The sequence below is a fragment of the Salmo salar genome, chromosome ssa24 (assembly GCF_905237065.1).
Source record: "Salmo salar chromosome ssa24, Ssal_v3.1, whole genome shotgun sequence".
In the NCBI taxonomy this organism is placed as follows: Eukaryota; Metazoa; Chordata; class Actinopteri; order Salmoniformes; family Salmonidae; genus Salmo; species Salmo salar.
This window is the reverse complement of record NC_059465.1, coordinates 37,064,102-37,079,746: the sequence shown is the minus strand read 5'-3', so window position 1 is coordinate 37,079,746 and position 15,645 is coordinate 37,064,102. Positions and strand designations below refer to the sequence as shown.

Genomic DNA, 15,645 nt, shown 5'->3' with positions numbered 1-15,645 from the left:
CAACCTGACACCACATATGGATCAACCAGAAGGCAACGATCTATTATGTCCAAAAATCTCACTCCAATTGGGCCAAAATCATCTTCAATCACGGACGGGACGACCACACCTGCGACCGCAGTTAATTCAACCTCACTCTCATTTAGAATGTTCCGCTTTCTTCCTTTTCCCCCTGCCCACTTTCTTAATGACCTCTATGGGTTCCTCTGACTCAATCTCCACGTCCAACAACCATTCGGGTGTAACCGCCCTCTTGTCCCTCTCCCTGAGAGGCGATCCAAGCCCACTTCTCTTGATCCTCACAGCCTTTACTTCACCCACCACCTCTTCATATCTGAAATGGGTTTCTCAAGTTTCATCCAGGTGGTCATCCTCAATAAACCACACAAGATAAGTGGGGACTCCAGCAGAGCTCAACCTTCTGTTTTCCAACCCAACTTTGCTCAGTTTCCCATTCTTTTGCATTGCAACGTTTTAATGTTTTGTTTGTTTTGGTACACTGGAGGCTAAATATATTTGAAGAATGTAAAATATTTACCGTCAAATGCACTTCTATAATAATATTAATTTCAGAATAAGTAGCAAGAATAATAACAAGTGTAGGCCGACAGTTATTCATGTTTTAATTCAGATAAGAAATGTGATCATTTATTGTATAAAAATGGAAATGACACAAAGCACAGATACAAGTGTGTTGAAATGACAAATAACCACACTGAGGTTTGAATTTTGCATGATTAAATAAAAAACTAATTAGCAAAGAAAATACTTGTTCCAGTCAGACATCCTCATAAGTCTTGTCTCCAGCTTGGGACAGCCCTGTAAGATGGTGATGAGCATAGATTAGTTACAGAGAAAGAAGAAAAAGTAGGTCATGAGAATGTTTTGGGCTAATTCACCTATGAAACATCTGTAATACAGGTCCGCCCCCAGTGGGTCCAATCTCTTTGGTGCGTTCCTCCCATCCTTTGGTGAGTTTGCAGAGCCTGGAAGGGTCTCTGCTGATATGAGCCTCTGCCTAATGAGATCAAATGAATAGCAGAACATTACTGATGGCATACATTGTGTACAATGGAATCAGTGCCTGTTGCTGTGTAAGGTCTTACCTTCTCCTTCAGCTTAGCCAGTCTCTTTTGTCTATCCAGCTCCTGCTTTTCCTTCTCCTGTCTCTCCTGCACTTTTGTCTCCAACTTCTGGAAGTCCTGCAGATAAGTCAGTTAACCATTATACTTTGACTTTCCTCCACCCCAGTCTTTCCTCCACCCCAGTCTTTCCTCCACCCCAGTCTTTCCTCCACCCCAGTCTTTCCTCCACCCCAGTCTCCAGTAGATATAACTGGGAAAAGTACTATTTGAGCAACCTCAAATAGTACTCAGTACTTTGTTGAAGCACCTTTGGCAGTGATTACAGCCTGAAGTCTTCTTGGGTATGACTCTACAAACTTCGCACACCTGTATTTGGGAGTTTCTCCCAGTCTTCTCAAGCTCTGTCAGGTTGGATGGGGAGCGTTGCTGCACAGCTATTTTCAGGTCTCTCCAGAGACGTTTGATCGGGTTCAAGTCCGGGCTCTGGCTGGGTTATTCAAGGACATTCAGAGACTTGTCCCGAAGCCACTCCTGCTTTGTCTCGGCTGTGTGCTTAGGGTTGTTGTCCTGTTGGAAGGTGAACCGTTACCCCAGTATGAGGTCCTCAGCAAGTTTTCATCGAGGATCTCTCTATACTTTGCTCTGTTCATCTTTCCCTCGATCCTGACTAGTCTCCCAGTCCCTGCCGCTGAAAAACATCCCCACAGCATGATGCTGCCACCACCATACTTCACCGTAGGGATGGTACCAGGTTTCCTCCAGACGTGACGCTTGGCATTCAGGCCAAAGAGTTCAATCTTGGTTTCATCAGACCAGAGAATCTTGTTTTACTGAGGAGTGGCTTCCGTCTGTCACTCTACCATAAAGGCCTTATTGGTGGAGTGCTGCAAAGATGGTTGACCTTCTGGAAGTTTCTCCCATCTCCATAGAGGAACTCTGAAGCTCTGTCAGAGTGACCATCAGGTTCCCGGTCACCTCCCTGATCAAGGACCTTCTCCCCCAATTGTTCAGTTTGGCTGGGCGGCCAGCTCTAGGAAGAGTCTTGGTGGTTCCAAACTCCATTTAAGAACAATGGAGGCCACTGTGTTCTTGGGGACCTTCAAAGCTACAGAAATGTTTTGGTACCCATCCCCAGATCTGTACCTCGACACAATCCTGTCTCGGAGCTCTACGGACAATTTCTTCGACCTCGTGGCTTGGTTTTTATCTCTGACATGCACTGTCAACTGTGGGACCTTGTATAGACAGGTGTGTGCCTGTCAATTGAATTTAAATCAAATCAAATTGTATTTGTCACATGCGCCAAATACAACAGGTGTAGAACTTACAGTGAAATGCTTACTTACAAGCCCTTAACCAACAATGCTTTAAGAAATTAAGAAAAATAAAAAATAAAAGTAACAAATAATTAAAACTGCAGCAGTAAAATAACAAGTGTGGCTATATACAGGGGGTACCGGAACAGAGTCATTGTGCGTGGGCACCGGTTAGTCGAGGTAATCGGTTTAATATATACATGTAGGTAGAGTTTGATTTGATTTGAAATCATGTCCAAATCAATTGAATTTACCACAGGTGGACTCCAATCAAGTTGTAGAAACAGCTCAAGGAGGATCAATGGAAACAGGATGCCCCTGAGCTCAATTTTTTGAGTCTCATAGCAAAGGGTCTGAATACTTATATAAATTAGGCATCTGTTTTTTATTTTTTATACATTTGCAAACATTTCTAAAAACCTGTTTTTGCCTTGTCATTATGGGGTACTGTGTGTAGATTGATGAGGAAAATGTTTTATTTAATCCATTTTAGCGTAAGGCTATAACAAAATGTGGAAAAAGTGAAGGGGTCTGAATACTTCCCGAATGCACTGTATATACAAAATACCTTGAGTAGTACCATTGGAAATACTGATCCTTCACATACCCTTTCCTGAAAGCGTTTGATGCCGTAGCCTGCCAGTCTCTTCTTCTCCTCCATGTCAGCCTGTTCCTGTTCCTCCTTCTGCATGGTCAGAAGTTTTTCCTCCTTCTTCTTCTGCTGAATGTGGGCCTCCAGAGCCAGCTTCACCTCCAGCTGTCTCCTGCGCTCCTCCTTGGCTTTTCTCCGCTGCAGGATCTCCTCAGTGAGCCTCTGCTCCTCCTCCTGCTCCAGGCGCAGCCTGCGCTGCCTTTTCCACCCCTCCAGGCGAGCCACTGCCTCCCTCCTCTCCTCCTCAGCCCTACGCTGCTGGGTCTCAGCCTGGGCCTCCCTCTCCCTCCTGGCAGCGCTCTCCAGCTCATCTTGGTGCTGCAGCCTTGTCGCCCTCTCCTGCTGTCTCTCAGCCTTCCACCGGTGAATGGCCTGGTGCATGGATAGTGAAAATTAGCAAAATTATAAGACAAAACGAATATTACAAGTATATTCATGCGATTTAACAGCTCAAAACAAATAGCTGACTGACATTTCAGAGCTCATAAATGGCGGTACTGTTCTACCCATCCACAGTTGAAAGTGACTGGAAACTCATTACATTGCCTACAAAGTGATGCCCAGTCTACCTCTTTCTTCTTCTCCTGGAGGTACAGGAGCTCAAGATACCAATCTTCGTGCTGTTCAACGTCTTCCGGAGTTTTGCCTGGCAGGTAGAGCAAAGCCTCTTTCCTATAGGCTGGTTTGCCATTGTGCTTGGTCCACACTTTCAGAAAGCTCTGATGGTCATACTGGTCCCAGCCCCCCTGCTTCCCTCCAGTTTGTTGTAGGAACCTCTCTAGTGCGGTCACCTCTGGTGGGAGGTCCTCCTCTAGGGCTTTAGCCAGACACACCTTGCCTGACGGAGCAGGGGGCAACTTTGGGTCTGCTTTTACAGCCAAAGACCAAGTCTCAATCTTCTTTTCAAAAGCACTTATCTCCTGGCTGCATGTTCTTTCCTCTTTCAATAGATCCTCAAAACTAAAAAGAATAAGAAAGAGGCAGTTCATCTCAGTCTAAACTATAATCAAGTCATTTCGAAACATGCATTACATGACAGCTGACACCTGTTAAAATATTGAACGTCTCATACCTTTGACGTTGATCCTCCTTGAAAGTGTTGATAGAATTTTCAACTTCTGTCATTATTTCTTTCAGTTTCTCAATTACTAAAAAACAAACAACAGCATTTCTAGTAGTTAAAGTATAACAGCCTGTATAAAGGGAGGTGAAGTGGGTATCAAATTGAACTGGCTTCATAAAAACATGAATGTCATGACTCCCCAATCTGTACTGCTTCCGTGCACATGTATAACCATCAACCAGCATATGACTTACACACAGGGGTAGGCTTCACGTCAGTCAGCAGCATCTGAAATGTATTTACACCATTATGGATTTTCACCAGATGCTTTTGCACATTCATATCTGAGGGACAAAGAACATGAACAACATGATTATTAAAGATGTTCAAATATAGTTTTAGTCAGTAAAATATTAAAGTGCCATACAAAGAGTACTAAAACAACAAAAATACACACGCTCAGTATTTCGATCATCCTGAAGTCCTTTATCAAACTCTTCCAATACTCTAAATCCATCTGAAAGACCATTCTTCCTGTTTCGTGTATTCAACATCTTCTCTTTCTCAAGTTCCTCATTCCTGTTTTAAGAACAATAGAAAATGAGTCTCAATACAATAGATGTGCATGTATAATTTAAATTCTCTGCATATTAATACGAGGAACTTACTGTTTCCTAAGTTTCTGTGCATTTCTGAGAAACTCTGTTTTTTGTTGGGAAACTCTATCTTCCAAACGTTGTGCATTGTGGTGAGTAGCTGTGATGAAGTCACCTTCCTTATGAGAAAACAAAAGCTAGTATGAGCCAGGTCTAACAAACAGTCAGCCAATACGTTTGCTGTCATTAGAAAATGCAATACCTAATATTCTAGCCTGGGCTCAGATCTGTTTGTGCTGTCTGACAACTCCTACGGTGGTCATTATTTACTGTCTCTAGTCAATAGATATTTGCAGAAATACCCCAAAAGAGTTGTCAGACAGCAACGCAAACAGAAGACCAAAACGTGTATGTTATGTTTAAAGTGAAGCACGTTAGAAAGCAAGGTTAGCTAGCATAGCATGCACACAAATATAATCCCTGTGTTTGTTGTTGGCAACCTGGCTGGCTGGTTAGCTATTTTGGTTTCCTTTGGTCTTAGCGAAGAAGCTTATAAGATTTTACTCAACATTAAAATAATATTGTGTTGAGTATCGTTTGCTGGCAACTTACAACAATTTAAATACATGTAGAGGACAATAAAACGTTATTACCAGGAGTTGTGCATCAAAAAGCTCTGTGGTTGTTATGGAAGCCATTTTCATATTGAATTTTAAAACTTTAATGAGACCACATCTGTGGTCAGAGTTCCTAAACCCAGAGGCACAACATCGCAAGACTTCCGGGAACGCTTGCGAAACAGACCATGGTTTGGAGTTTGTGAAGTCAATGAGACAAGTGAAAAATTTGTTCTTAGTTGTTAATTTTCTCAAATTTGAAAGACAAAACCTAGGTTTGAGCCAATGTCTTAAGTAGTTGAACATGTTAGTACTCCAACCTCGTGAAAGTAGAGAGAGAGAGAGTGTGTGCCTTTGAGTTGATGGCCTGCACATGCGCAGTTTGGCGCGACACGACGTCAGACCCGATGACGTTTTCTACTTATGAGTTTAGCCAGCCAACGTCGCCATGACGTCGCCTACAAGTGTAACCGTCATCTTTACTGATTTGGCTACACCAGCAGAGGGCGCAGCTGATCATTTCGATCTTTGTGGCTAATTTACTGGTCATCAACTCGACAGACAGACAGACAGACAGACAGACAGACAGACAGACAGACAGACAGACAGACAGACAGACAGACAGACAGACAGACAGACAGACAGACAGACAGACAGACAGACAGACAGACAGACAGACAGACAGACAGACAGACAGACAGACAGACAGACAGACAGACAGACAGACTTGTACTTAGCTGACTTGCCTAGTTAAATAAAGGTTAAATAAAATAAAAATCCAACAGTCCAAAATATGGATATCACCTCAACATACATACATACATACATACATACATACATACATACATACATACATACTCACACACTCAAATAATCTGCTGTCTGTTGATGATTAGGTTATTTTAGGACACCTTTTAAATGATGGCCAGCAGCCACAATTACTGTGCTAGATGGCTTGACAATTCTCTGGAGTAAGTGAATATGAATAGAAACTGAAATCCATTATTGAGGGAGGATATTAAGGATGATCGCCATTCCGTGGGTGTAAAGGCATAAATAGTAAACGATCCAAGAACAGCACACGTTAAAATGTCCTATTTTTGTCTCCAGCTCAGAGAGACATTTAAATTGATGAAAGAGATGTAAAGACATTATACTAATTGAAATAACAAATTGGACACATGGGGAAAGCTAGGCTAGCCATGTGTATTTTGGCCAGAATGTATGCAATAGATATCAGCAATTAGAATGTCATTTCACAATAGTAATTCTCATAGACAGATGACATAGCGCAAAATCATTGAACTACAATTTAGAATTCGCATAGTTTTATTGTAAGATATTCTTACTAACATACTGACAAGATGCGCAGCATGTCTCCCTCCTTCAGAAGTGCGTTAGATATATTTACCGATGACTGGTCTGTGTGTATCCATGTAATTGACTCTTCTGGGTGCAGCTTGTTTTCAACTACCTTCTGGTGGATTACAGATTAGTTACAAACACACACACAGCAGGCATAGTAAAACCTTCTGACAGCTGACCACTGCTGCTGGAGTCCTATGAGAGAAACCTGAGCTGACTGTGTCTTGAGCTTGGTCATGTTTGTAACTCCAGCCAGCGACCTCAGTGAGGGTGTAAGGGTTTGAGCTTTGGGTGAACCTGGGACAAGTGGGAAAGTGATCGCTCCAAGTGTATTTCCCTCTGTGCTTAGGTACCCTCCATCTCTCCTGCTATGTGGTTCACTAACCTCACATGCCCAGTAACCTAGTGTTTTTTGTGTGTTTTTTTTTTATTTAACTAGGCATGTCAGTTAAGAACAAATTCTTATTTACAATGACGGCCTACCCAGGCCAAACCCTAACCCGGACGATGCTGGGCCAATTGTGCGCCACCCTATGGGACTCCCAATCACGGCCGGTTGTGATACAGCCTGGAATCAAACCAGAGTCTGTAGTGACGACTCTTGCACTGAGATGCTGTGGCGTAGACCGCTGCGCCACCCAGGAGCCCATCATGTGTCACTCTTATTCTCTGCTGTGTGAGAACACACGCTACTTACCTTCACCCACCTCTCCTAGTCTTGACTTGATTTCAGGGATTTTAGTTTGCTAGTATGATGATTAACAATCTTAAAATGTCAAATGGTAGTACAAAATATAATCTGATGAGAGGTCGATCTAACTTTGTCCAACAATAAAGTAGAAAAACAGATCCAGCACAAGACAATGCTAAGATTAAAGTAAATACCCCGAGGATCACATTTTTAATAATAGACAGGAAGTGGGTCGTTTTAGACAGACAATTGGGTCTCTGTAATCTTTTTAAAGGGATAGTTCATCATAATTACAAATGCCTCATGTCATGGATAGAAAGTAATCTCTGGCTCAGATTTACGGTCTGTGACTTTATTGCAATTTAACATTAGAATCACTGGTATCAAGAAACAATGTTCAGGTCACAATCGCAACATTGTGTCAGTTAGCTGAAGCTTTGTTTTCAGTTATGGATAAAAAAGCAAGGTCGGTTTTGTGTATTGATACGGGATACGGGATGGTACAAGGGTTTTCATGTCGCAACTATTGAAAGGTATGCATTTAACACATGTCGCAATGTATTTGTTGTTTGTTGTTAACTGAGCTCAGTATAGAAACACATGGCACAAGCTGGGATGACTAAGTGAAACCAGAGCTATATCAACAGGAATTTGCATTTGATCATCTCGCATTGGTTTGGACAGTGTTTGCTTCTTCTGTCTACCTCCTTGGTGAAACACAGTCCTATGCAGGTATCTGTCACCACAAAATATCACTGCTTTGTACACATACAAAGTGCTTGAAGTGGACTGAAATAGGTGCTGGTACTCTTCTGGGTACCACACAGTACTGTACATATTTAGGTGCCAGAAAATAGCCAATATTCTATAAGAGGGACCGGAACTCTAGCAGTAGAAAACAAACTGGTGTGTTCCTGTTCAAGTCAAGCACTACACATACAGTAAATTATAAGCAAACACAGTGTCCAGGGGTGGAAAGAGTACTGAAATATCCTACACAAGTAGAAGTACTGTTACTTTAATGAAATCTCACTAGAAGTAAAACTACCGGTGAAAAAAACTACTCAAGTAAAAGTTGTAATTCGTTACTTTCCACCTCTGACAGTGTCTTCCCTCCATAGCCTTTTTTATGATGACTGGAGAATTAATACATGTATAGAATTTGCCATGGGTGTTGTTGACCGAATGAAAAGATTAAGAAATACACTTTTTTTTTAAATCACATGGGCTGTTTTTCTCAGGATATTTGTGTCCTAGAATGCAACACAAGCATGGCTTCAGTCAACTCCACCCTTGTTTGTTGTAGAGTGTGAGGTCTGCTCTGTAGGAGTGATAGTATTACATATCTACCTGTGTGAGCTGTGAAATTCACTCATTGTAGGCATGCCACTCAAGCACAGGGTTGTTGCCACTTCCCATGTGGCTTCACTTGTTGGGCACTACAAATGCTGACTAAACACTTACACCATGACCTGACCTCCCTACCTCAGCTATGTTATAGACATTTCTGTTAACTTTTATGAGGCCAACATACTATATTATGCCCTCCTCTCTGGTTGTCTCATTAACATGTCAAACAAAGTGATTGACAAATCAATGGGGACATAGAGAGTTACATAAAACTAGTCCACGGACTTTGGCTACACTGGATATTTGACTAGAATTCAACCATTTGTTCATAAAAAAAGCGGTTGTCCAGACTCTATTCAATTTTGCAGCCTGACTTGTCATATGACATCAATGGATAATCATTGTTAAGCACGTATCCGTTAAATTCAATTGTTACTGATAGCACACATTTTGGTTTCTTCATAGGTCAGTAACCTTGCAGCCTACAACAACATCCCTCCAAGGAAAATGATACCCATTTAAATGGCAAGTGATAGCACAAACACATGCATAAAGTAGGTCAAGTATTAGTACCACATGTATTAGCTGACATATGTGGAAGGACTAATAGTAAACAAAATATTTCCTCTCTGCACACCTCTTGATGATTAGATTATTTCTAACATTCAAATAAATGAACCTCTTCCTCTTTAATGCAGTACTACTACAGTACACTAAAGTTATAAATAGCACTCCTCAATTTTCTCACAGGAAATAGTTCTGAGTGAAACACCTTGCTGGATGGCATGGCATCAGTCTCTGCTCACACCCTTACCAAGTATCTGTTGTCTTGTGTGATGTTTGAGTCCTTTTGTTATTAGCAGGGAAGCACCATGACTCATGGTATGTGTTTGTGATGCATCAGTCCAGTGGCCTGCTTGCAAGTCTCTTACTGCTCTCTTGCTGACTCCTAATCAGAAATTGATTACATTTTTAGTTAGTGGTAGTTTATTATTATTATTATTACTACATGTAGGCTGTACTTGGCAGCAAAAAGCTGAATTGCCATTCACAGCACATACAAATAATACTGTTTGGCTTGACAATGACAATAGAGTAGACAAGAGCACAAACAGATCTGGGACCATGCAATCCGTCCATTCCACTGAATATATTGAGAGACATGTTGCACGTGTGAAAAGAGAGGTTGACCCCACATAAAAAAATACTACAGTTTGCTATAGAATACCATGGTACTTACTATAGAATTGTATAGTATTCTGAAGTAAACTGTAGTAAACTGAAGTAAACTGTAGTATGGCACCAATAGACATGGTCACCCTGTTTATGGCTCCTGACAAGCATTTCGCTACACCCGCAATAACATCTGCTGAATATGTTTATACAACCAATAAAGTTTGATTTGTATACTGTAAAATACTATACTACACTCTGTAGTATCCCTCGGTCATGTGTAGTACTTACTATATAATTTTGTAGTATAATGTAGAATACTATACTCCACACTGTAGTATTCTTTGATAATGTAGTGCTTACTATAGAATTTTGTAGTATACTGGTGAGTAATATATTAAACACTACATTATTATATGCAAAAACACTATGTTTTTTAAACTATAGTATTACTACATTATTTAATTTGCATATACTCCACCCATTACCATCCACCATATCCCAATGTATGCCAATCATGAGTGAGAAACCTACATGCCAAGTATGAACCATACATTGTGTTCCCTACAGGTTATAGAAAAGAGCAGAGGCACTGAACTATCTGTTCATATGCCAGTTCTACAGAATATGGAACATTTGCTTTTAGTATTTGCCCAGTAGTTTTCCTCAAGGAGAAAGCCCCCATTTCTGCCAAAGATAATACATTAAAAAACACTTTAGTAAATACTACCCATTCCCATATCCCAATTTGTGCCACCCATAAGTGAGTATAGATCATATATTGTGTTCCCTACAGGTTATAGTAAAGAGCAGAAACTCTGAACAATACGTTCAGACCCCAGTCCTTCCTTCCTTCCTTCCTTCCTTCCGACCGACCGACATACCTACCTACCTACCTACCTACAGCCTCAGTCCAGACCCTTCGCACCGCCAGTCCACCATCAAGTCAGTACAGGGGGGCACCAGGCAGTCAGTGGTGAGGCACGTCAAGACCTTTGAACAGCCAAGAACCACCCAACAACACAAACGACCCGCTAGATGCGCTCATCCACCTCCCTCATCCACCCCTGCAATGAAATGATCAAACCTGGACTCCCCCCCAATAAATAATAATCATGACAACATACTCCGATCCAAACAGGACTTTCCTCAGATGGCTGGCTGTTCATGTTTGCCTCTCCACCAGGGAATCCATCTATAAACGACACAAGGTACCTACAGAAAACTTCCCCCACGGTGGCACTCGCACTGAACACACCCACCAACTGTTTGTGAGTGCTCCGTATCCAGTAGGGTCTGGGCCCTGTTTGCTCCCTCTGTCTTCCAGCCTCCAGCCTTGCCACCACATCGATCCTCCTCCAACACCAGCAAAGGCCGATGGACATACCCTCCACCACCCCATTCCCTCTCCATCTCTTCCTCCTTCTACACTAAGCCTCTCACAGAACCAGGACCAGGAACCATTCATCATCACACCGGATGTGGCGCGGAGGAGGGACCAAACACCAGACCTTCACCTGGAGTAAGCAGGCCACAGGGAAGTACCACCATTGACCTCTGGGTCTATGGCTCCCTGGTGTCTCTACTTGCTTCTCAGGTTGTCCTTCCTCCCCTCTACAGATCCCGACCCAGCATCATCCCCAGTTCCCGGTTCATGTTCTTCCCAGGTCTCCAGCAACAGACCCAGCACCAACCCCTGGTTTCCAGTCCTAGTACCAGTATGATTTCCAACCTGGCCCCAACACAAACCCAGGTTTTCCTGGTCCCAGCCCAAACACCAGCACCAACCCTGGACACGGCACTGACCAACCACAACTACCCCCTCCATCCAGAAACTGCCAGCCCAGACCACCCCGCTTCCCATCCCCCAACACAAAGACACTCAACCACTCCACCAGAACAACCATGACTGACTGACTAACTCATTGATAGACTGATTATTGCTACCTGTTTCTTAATTGAATGCATTCATTCGTTTTTTATATTTTTTTCTTGTTGGTTTTTCTTTTGATTTGATTAGATTAAGTTGGATTGATTACTTATTGTTTGAATTGTTTGTTTTAGAATAGTAACCACATTGATTTGAAATTGTAACGAATTTTGGAACAACCAAATAAATTGACCTACCTTCAGGTTATGGAAAATGTGCTCTTTGTATTTCCCTAATAGGTGTCTTCAAGGAGAAAGTCTCCAATTCTATGTCAACAAAATATTTACACAGGAATACATATAGGAGTAGCTTAACGCTGCCTTAGGAAGATTCTAGTTGTAGCTTAACGCTGTCTTAGGAAGATTGTAGTAGTAGCTTAACGCTGCCTTAGGAAGACTCTAGTAGTAGCTTAACGCTGTTTTAGGAAGATTCTAGTAGTAGCTTAACGCTGCTTTGGGAATATTCTAGTAGTAGCTTAATGCTGCCTTAGGAAGATTCTAGTAGTAGCTTAACGCTGCCTTAAGAAGACTCTAGTAGTAGCTTAACGCTGCCTTAGGAAGATTCTAGTAGTAGCTTAACGCTGCTTTGGGAAGATTCTAGTAGTAGCTTAACGCTGCCTTAGGAAGATTCTAGTAGTAGCTTAACGCTGCTTTGGGAAGATTCTAGTAGTATCTTAATGCTGCCTGAGGAAGACTCTAGTAGTAGCTTAACGCTGCCTTAGGAAGATTGTAGTAGTAGCTTAACGCTGCTTTGGGAAGATTCTAGTAGTAGCTTAACGCTGCCTGAGGAAGACTCTAGTAGTAGCTTAACGCTGCTTTGGGAAGATTCTAGTAGTATCTTAACGCTGCCTTAGGAAGATTCTAGTAGTAGCTTAACGCTGCTTTGGGAAGATTCTAGTAGTATCTTAACGCTGCCTGAGGAAGACTCTAGTTGTAGCTTAACGCTGCCTTAGGAAGACTCTAGTAGTAGCTTAACGCTGCCTTAGGAAGATTCTAGTAGTAGCTTAACGCTGCTTTGGGAAGATTCTAGTAGTAGATTAACGCTGCCTGAGGAAGACTCTAGTAGTAGCTTAACGCTACCTGAGGAAGACTCTAGTAGTAGCTTAACGCTACCTGAGGAAGACTCTAGTAGTAGCTTAACGCTACCTGAGGAAGACTCTAGTAGTAGCTTAACGCTGCCTGAGGAAGACTCTAGTAGTAGCTTAACGCTACCTGAGGAAGACTCTAGTAGTAGCTTAACGCTGCCTGAGGAAGACTCTAGTAGTAGCTTAACGCTGCCTGAGGAAGACTCTAGTAGTAGCTTAACGCTACCTGAGAAAGACTCTAGTAGTCAAAAAGTGTTGCAGTTGTGCGTCCTCATGTACAATGCTGAGCTGATAATGTTTTTTGCAATGTACTGGCCGCCTACTCGTCTTCTTTGTCGGATTACCTGCCATTTATGGGCCTGCCTTCCCACTGCCCTCTTCTTACAGATAATACAACAAAAAACACTCTAGTAAATATTACAGTCATGTCCGCAAAAACACTACAGTGAATACTATAGTATAGAAATATAGCAATACTAGTGTTTAGAGCTATATTATTTGTTCATACGGGACAGCCTAAAAAGGCTCTGTTGAAAAAGGCAGATGGTGGTGGTTAAAGAAACCTGAGGACTGGAGGCAGTCCGTTGGGTACATCAGCTGCAATGTAGAGACTAATCAAGGGTAATGCATACCACCACATAAATCCAGGGGCTCGAGCGTTCGTGCCAGGAAAGTGAACTGGGCCTAAACAGAGATAGCAAACAGCCCCCCCCTCCCCATGCTAAGCTAACAGCTGCTCGCCCATGTCACTGTTGACACAAGAAAGCCCCATCTCTCAGATCAGTGAGAGGGAAATACAACTATTCACAGCACAGTGACTAGCTTAACCTAATATACACTCCCCTCTCTTGTTCTGGATTCTCACTGGACCAAAACATATGAATCACAGACAGTCCTGTACAAGACAAACTAGGATGTAGAGATGTATGTAAACGTGACTGACCACCCAGGCAACCTTTGGATAAGAAACTTTCATTTTATGATGGAGGATTAAACAACAGCTAACTATGTCAGCTAAGCAGCATAAATGGATATTGAGTGTGAGGGAATGTGCGAAATGAGCGTGAATGAAACCTTTGTCTGTGGAGTTTAATAGGACATGTAAATTAGTAATTTTACACTGGAATCTGATAACAGGGTGTAATGGTGTCAGTATCAGTTTTGTGTGATGATACATCTGTTTAATAGTGTGGCTGACAACCAGGACAAATAATCTCCAACTAACACCATAAAAGAACTGGCAAGGGCACTGCATTTGCTGCCCAGAGGAAGACTGGGAGACTAGAATAGCTCTGAAATGGTATTGGTGTAATCATGCCACCTCTTCCTATAAATATGCCCTGTTGTTTTCACAGTTGACTCAGTGGGGTGAGCCGTTTAGGAAGATTGGTGCCTGCCTGCTCAAGTGTCCCCCGCCCGTCTATTTCCCAGTGAAAGCTTAGCTGAGGTCCCGCTTTAATGGCCTGTTGACATTCTGTTCCACATGTGACCCTGGTACCCAGAGTTTCCCATGTTATTACCCTCTCTATTTTAAGCTCTGGGGGAGGGGATCTTAAACAGGTCATGCTTTCTTTGTCTAATGGTTCTGTCTCTCATTATTGATAACTCAACTTAATTGAATCTTTAAAAGCAAAAAGTATTGAACGTTTCACAATTGCAACATTTGACAATCACATTCACCGTGGTTGTCTGAACCGTACACAGCTGGCGATGCCTCATTGGTCATTCCCCATTATTTGAAACAAAGTCAAGGAGCGTCATCACCATCTTTCCTTTGCGGTACCTCAAAACTGTTGTGATTACCAGCTGAGAAACTTTCATGGGTTGATTTTACTCCGGGCTCAGAGTTTGTCTGGGCTGTCTTCACATCACCCTAAAACCTACTCTGAGCTGGGCGTTGTCTTAAAAACAGGTTAACATGATTTCTAGGACGTTTTCTGAGATGCATTTAGGGAGTGCCATCTTTCAGCTGGGTTTATGGGCATTGTACTGACTGAAACACCTGCAGGGAGACATTGGAGCGAGCCCTTATTTAGGCCACGTTTTCAGTGGGGCATTATTCTGGGTTATTTTAAGACACGACAGAAGTAGGCTGAGCGTCAATTGCCAAAAAGGACAGAAATGATAAATGACAGTAATGTGTGTAGCCCAGTAACGAAAATAGTTTAAAAAGGGTTGGGTTCAATGGGGGTGCAAAGTCCTTTCAGGGGTGAAAAAAAACAAAAAACACAATATTGCAATGAAAATACACCCTAAAATGTGTGACCTATTGAGTGGCCATAAAACTAGGCTAATTCTCAGAAAAGAAAAAAACAATATACTTATGCTGGACAGCCTACAGCAAGTCTGAACAAGCTCAACCTTACTGTACCCTCGTTTTAGTTTAATGACATGTGAACATTCCAGCCAAGAGGTAGGCTAACGAGTTGAGAAAAGATCAAAGATATGACAAAGAATCTAAAAAGTTGGTCTTGACCATGTTTTTCTACAATCGAGAAACAACAATAACATAACCAACATAAGTCTTTGTTCAAGCACCATGGCCAACTAGACAGGCCTACTGTGATCGATCAAGAGGATCCACCCTACTGACTACAGGCATTCCTCAGCCCATGACTCATCAAGAAAAAAACATCCAGTTACACTGCGACATTTTAAAGTGGTGGGAAATAGGTGTGTGCAGGAGAGTCACTACAGAGACAAATGTAATCCTGCTGCATAGC

At 42.2% G+C, this 15,645-nt stretch overlaps 1 protein-coding gene across 3 annotated transcripts; it reads right to left on the bottom strand.

The window, feature by feature from the left end:
• Positions 1-606: 606 nt before the first annotated feature.
• On the bottom strand, positions 607-6,874 carry LOC106585843 (coiled-coil domain-containing protein 112). 3 transcript variants are annotated; one of them, XM_014172525.2, is made up of 10 exons: positions 6,741-6,874; positions 4,785-4,891; positions 4,574-4,695; positions 4,371-4,460; positions 4,126-4,201; positions 3,623-4,013; positions 3,009-3,425; positions 1,107-1,202; positions 900-1,018; positions 607-819 (listed from the first exon to the last, which is right to left on the bottom strand). In XM_014172525.2, exons 3-10 carry the CDS (start codon positions 4,668-4,670, stop codon positions 789-791), a joined length of 1,317 nt encoding a protein of 438 aa, XP_014028000.1. In that variant the 5' UTR covers positions 4,671-4,695; positions 4,785-4,891; positions 6,741-6,874; the 3' UTR covers positions 607-788. The 3 variants fall into 3 exon arrangements, with proteins under 3 accessions (XP_014028000.1, XP_014027998.1, XP_014028002.1); XM_014172523.2 differs by lacking the exon at positions 6,741-6,874 and adding an exon at positions 5,366-5,696; XM_014172527.2 differs by lacking the exon at positions 6,741-6,874 and adding an exon at positions 5,366-5,694 and having other exon boundaries at positions 4,785-4,887.
• Positions 6,875-15,645: the final 8,771 nt, after the last annotated feature.

What these genes read in the sequence shown, in the direction of transcription:
- LOC106585843 (XM_014172523.2), bottom strand. Translation starts at nt 5,635, where the DNA reads ATGTTCAACTACTTAAGACATTGGCTCAAACCTAGGTTTTGTCTTTCA. An exon ending in TTTTTGATGCACAACTCCTG is followed by an intron (nt 4,892 to 5,365) that starts GTAATAACGTTT and finishes TTTTCTCATAAG; the next exon opens with GAAGGTGACTTCATCACAGC. An exon ending in AAGGAGGATCAACGTCAAAG is followed by an intron (nt 4,014 to 4,125) that starts GTATGAGACGTT and finishes TATTCTTTTTAG; the next exon opens with TTTTGAGGATCTATTGAAAG.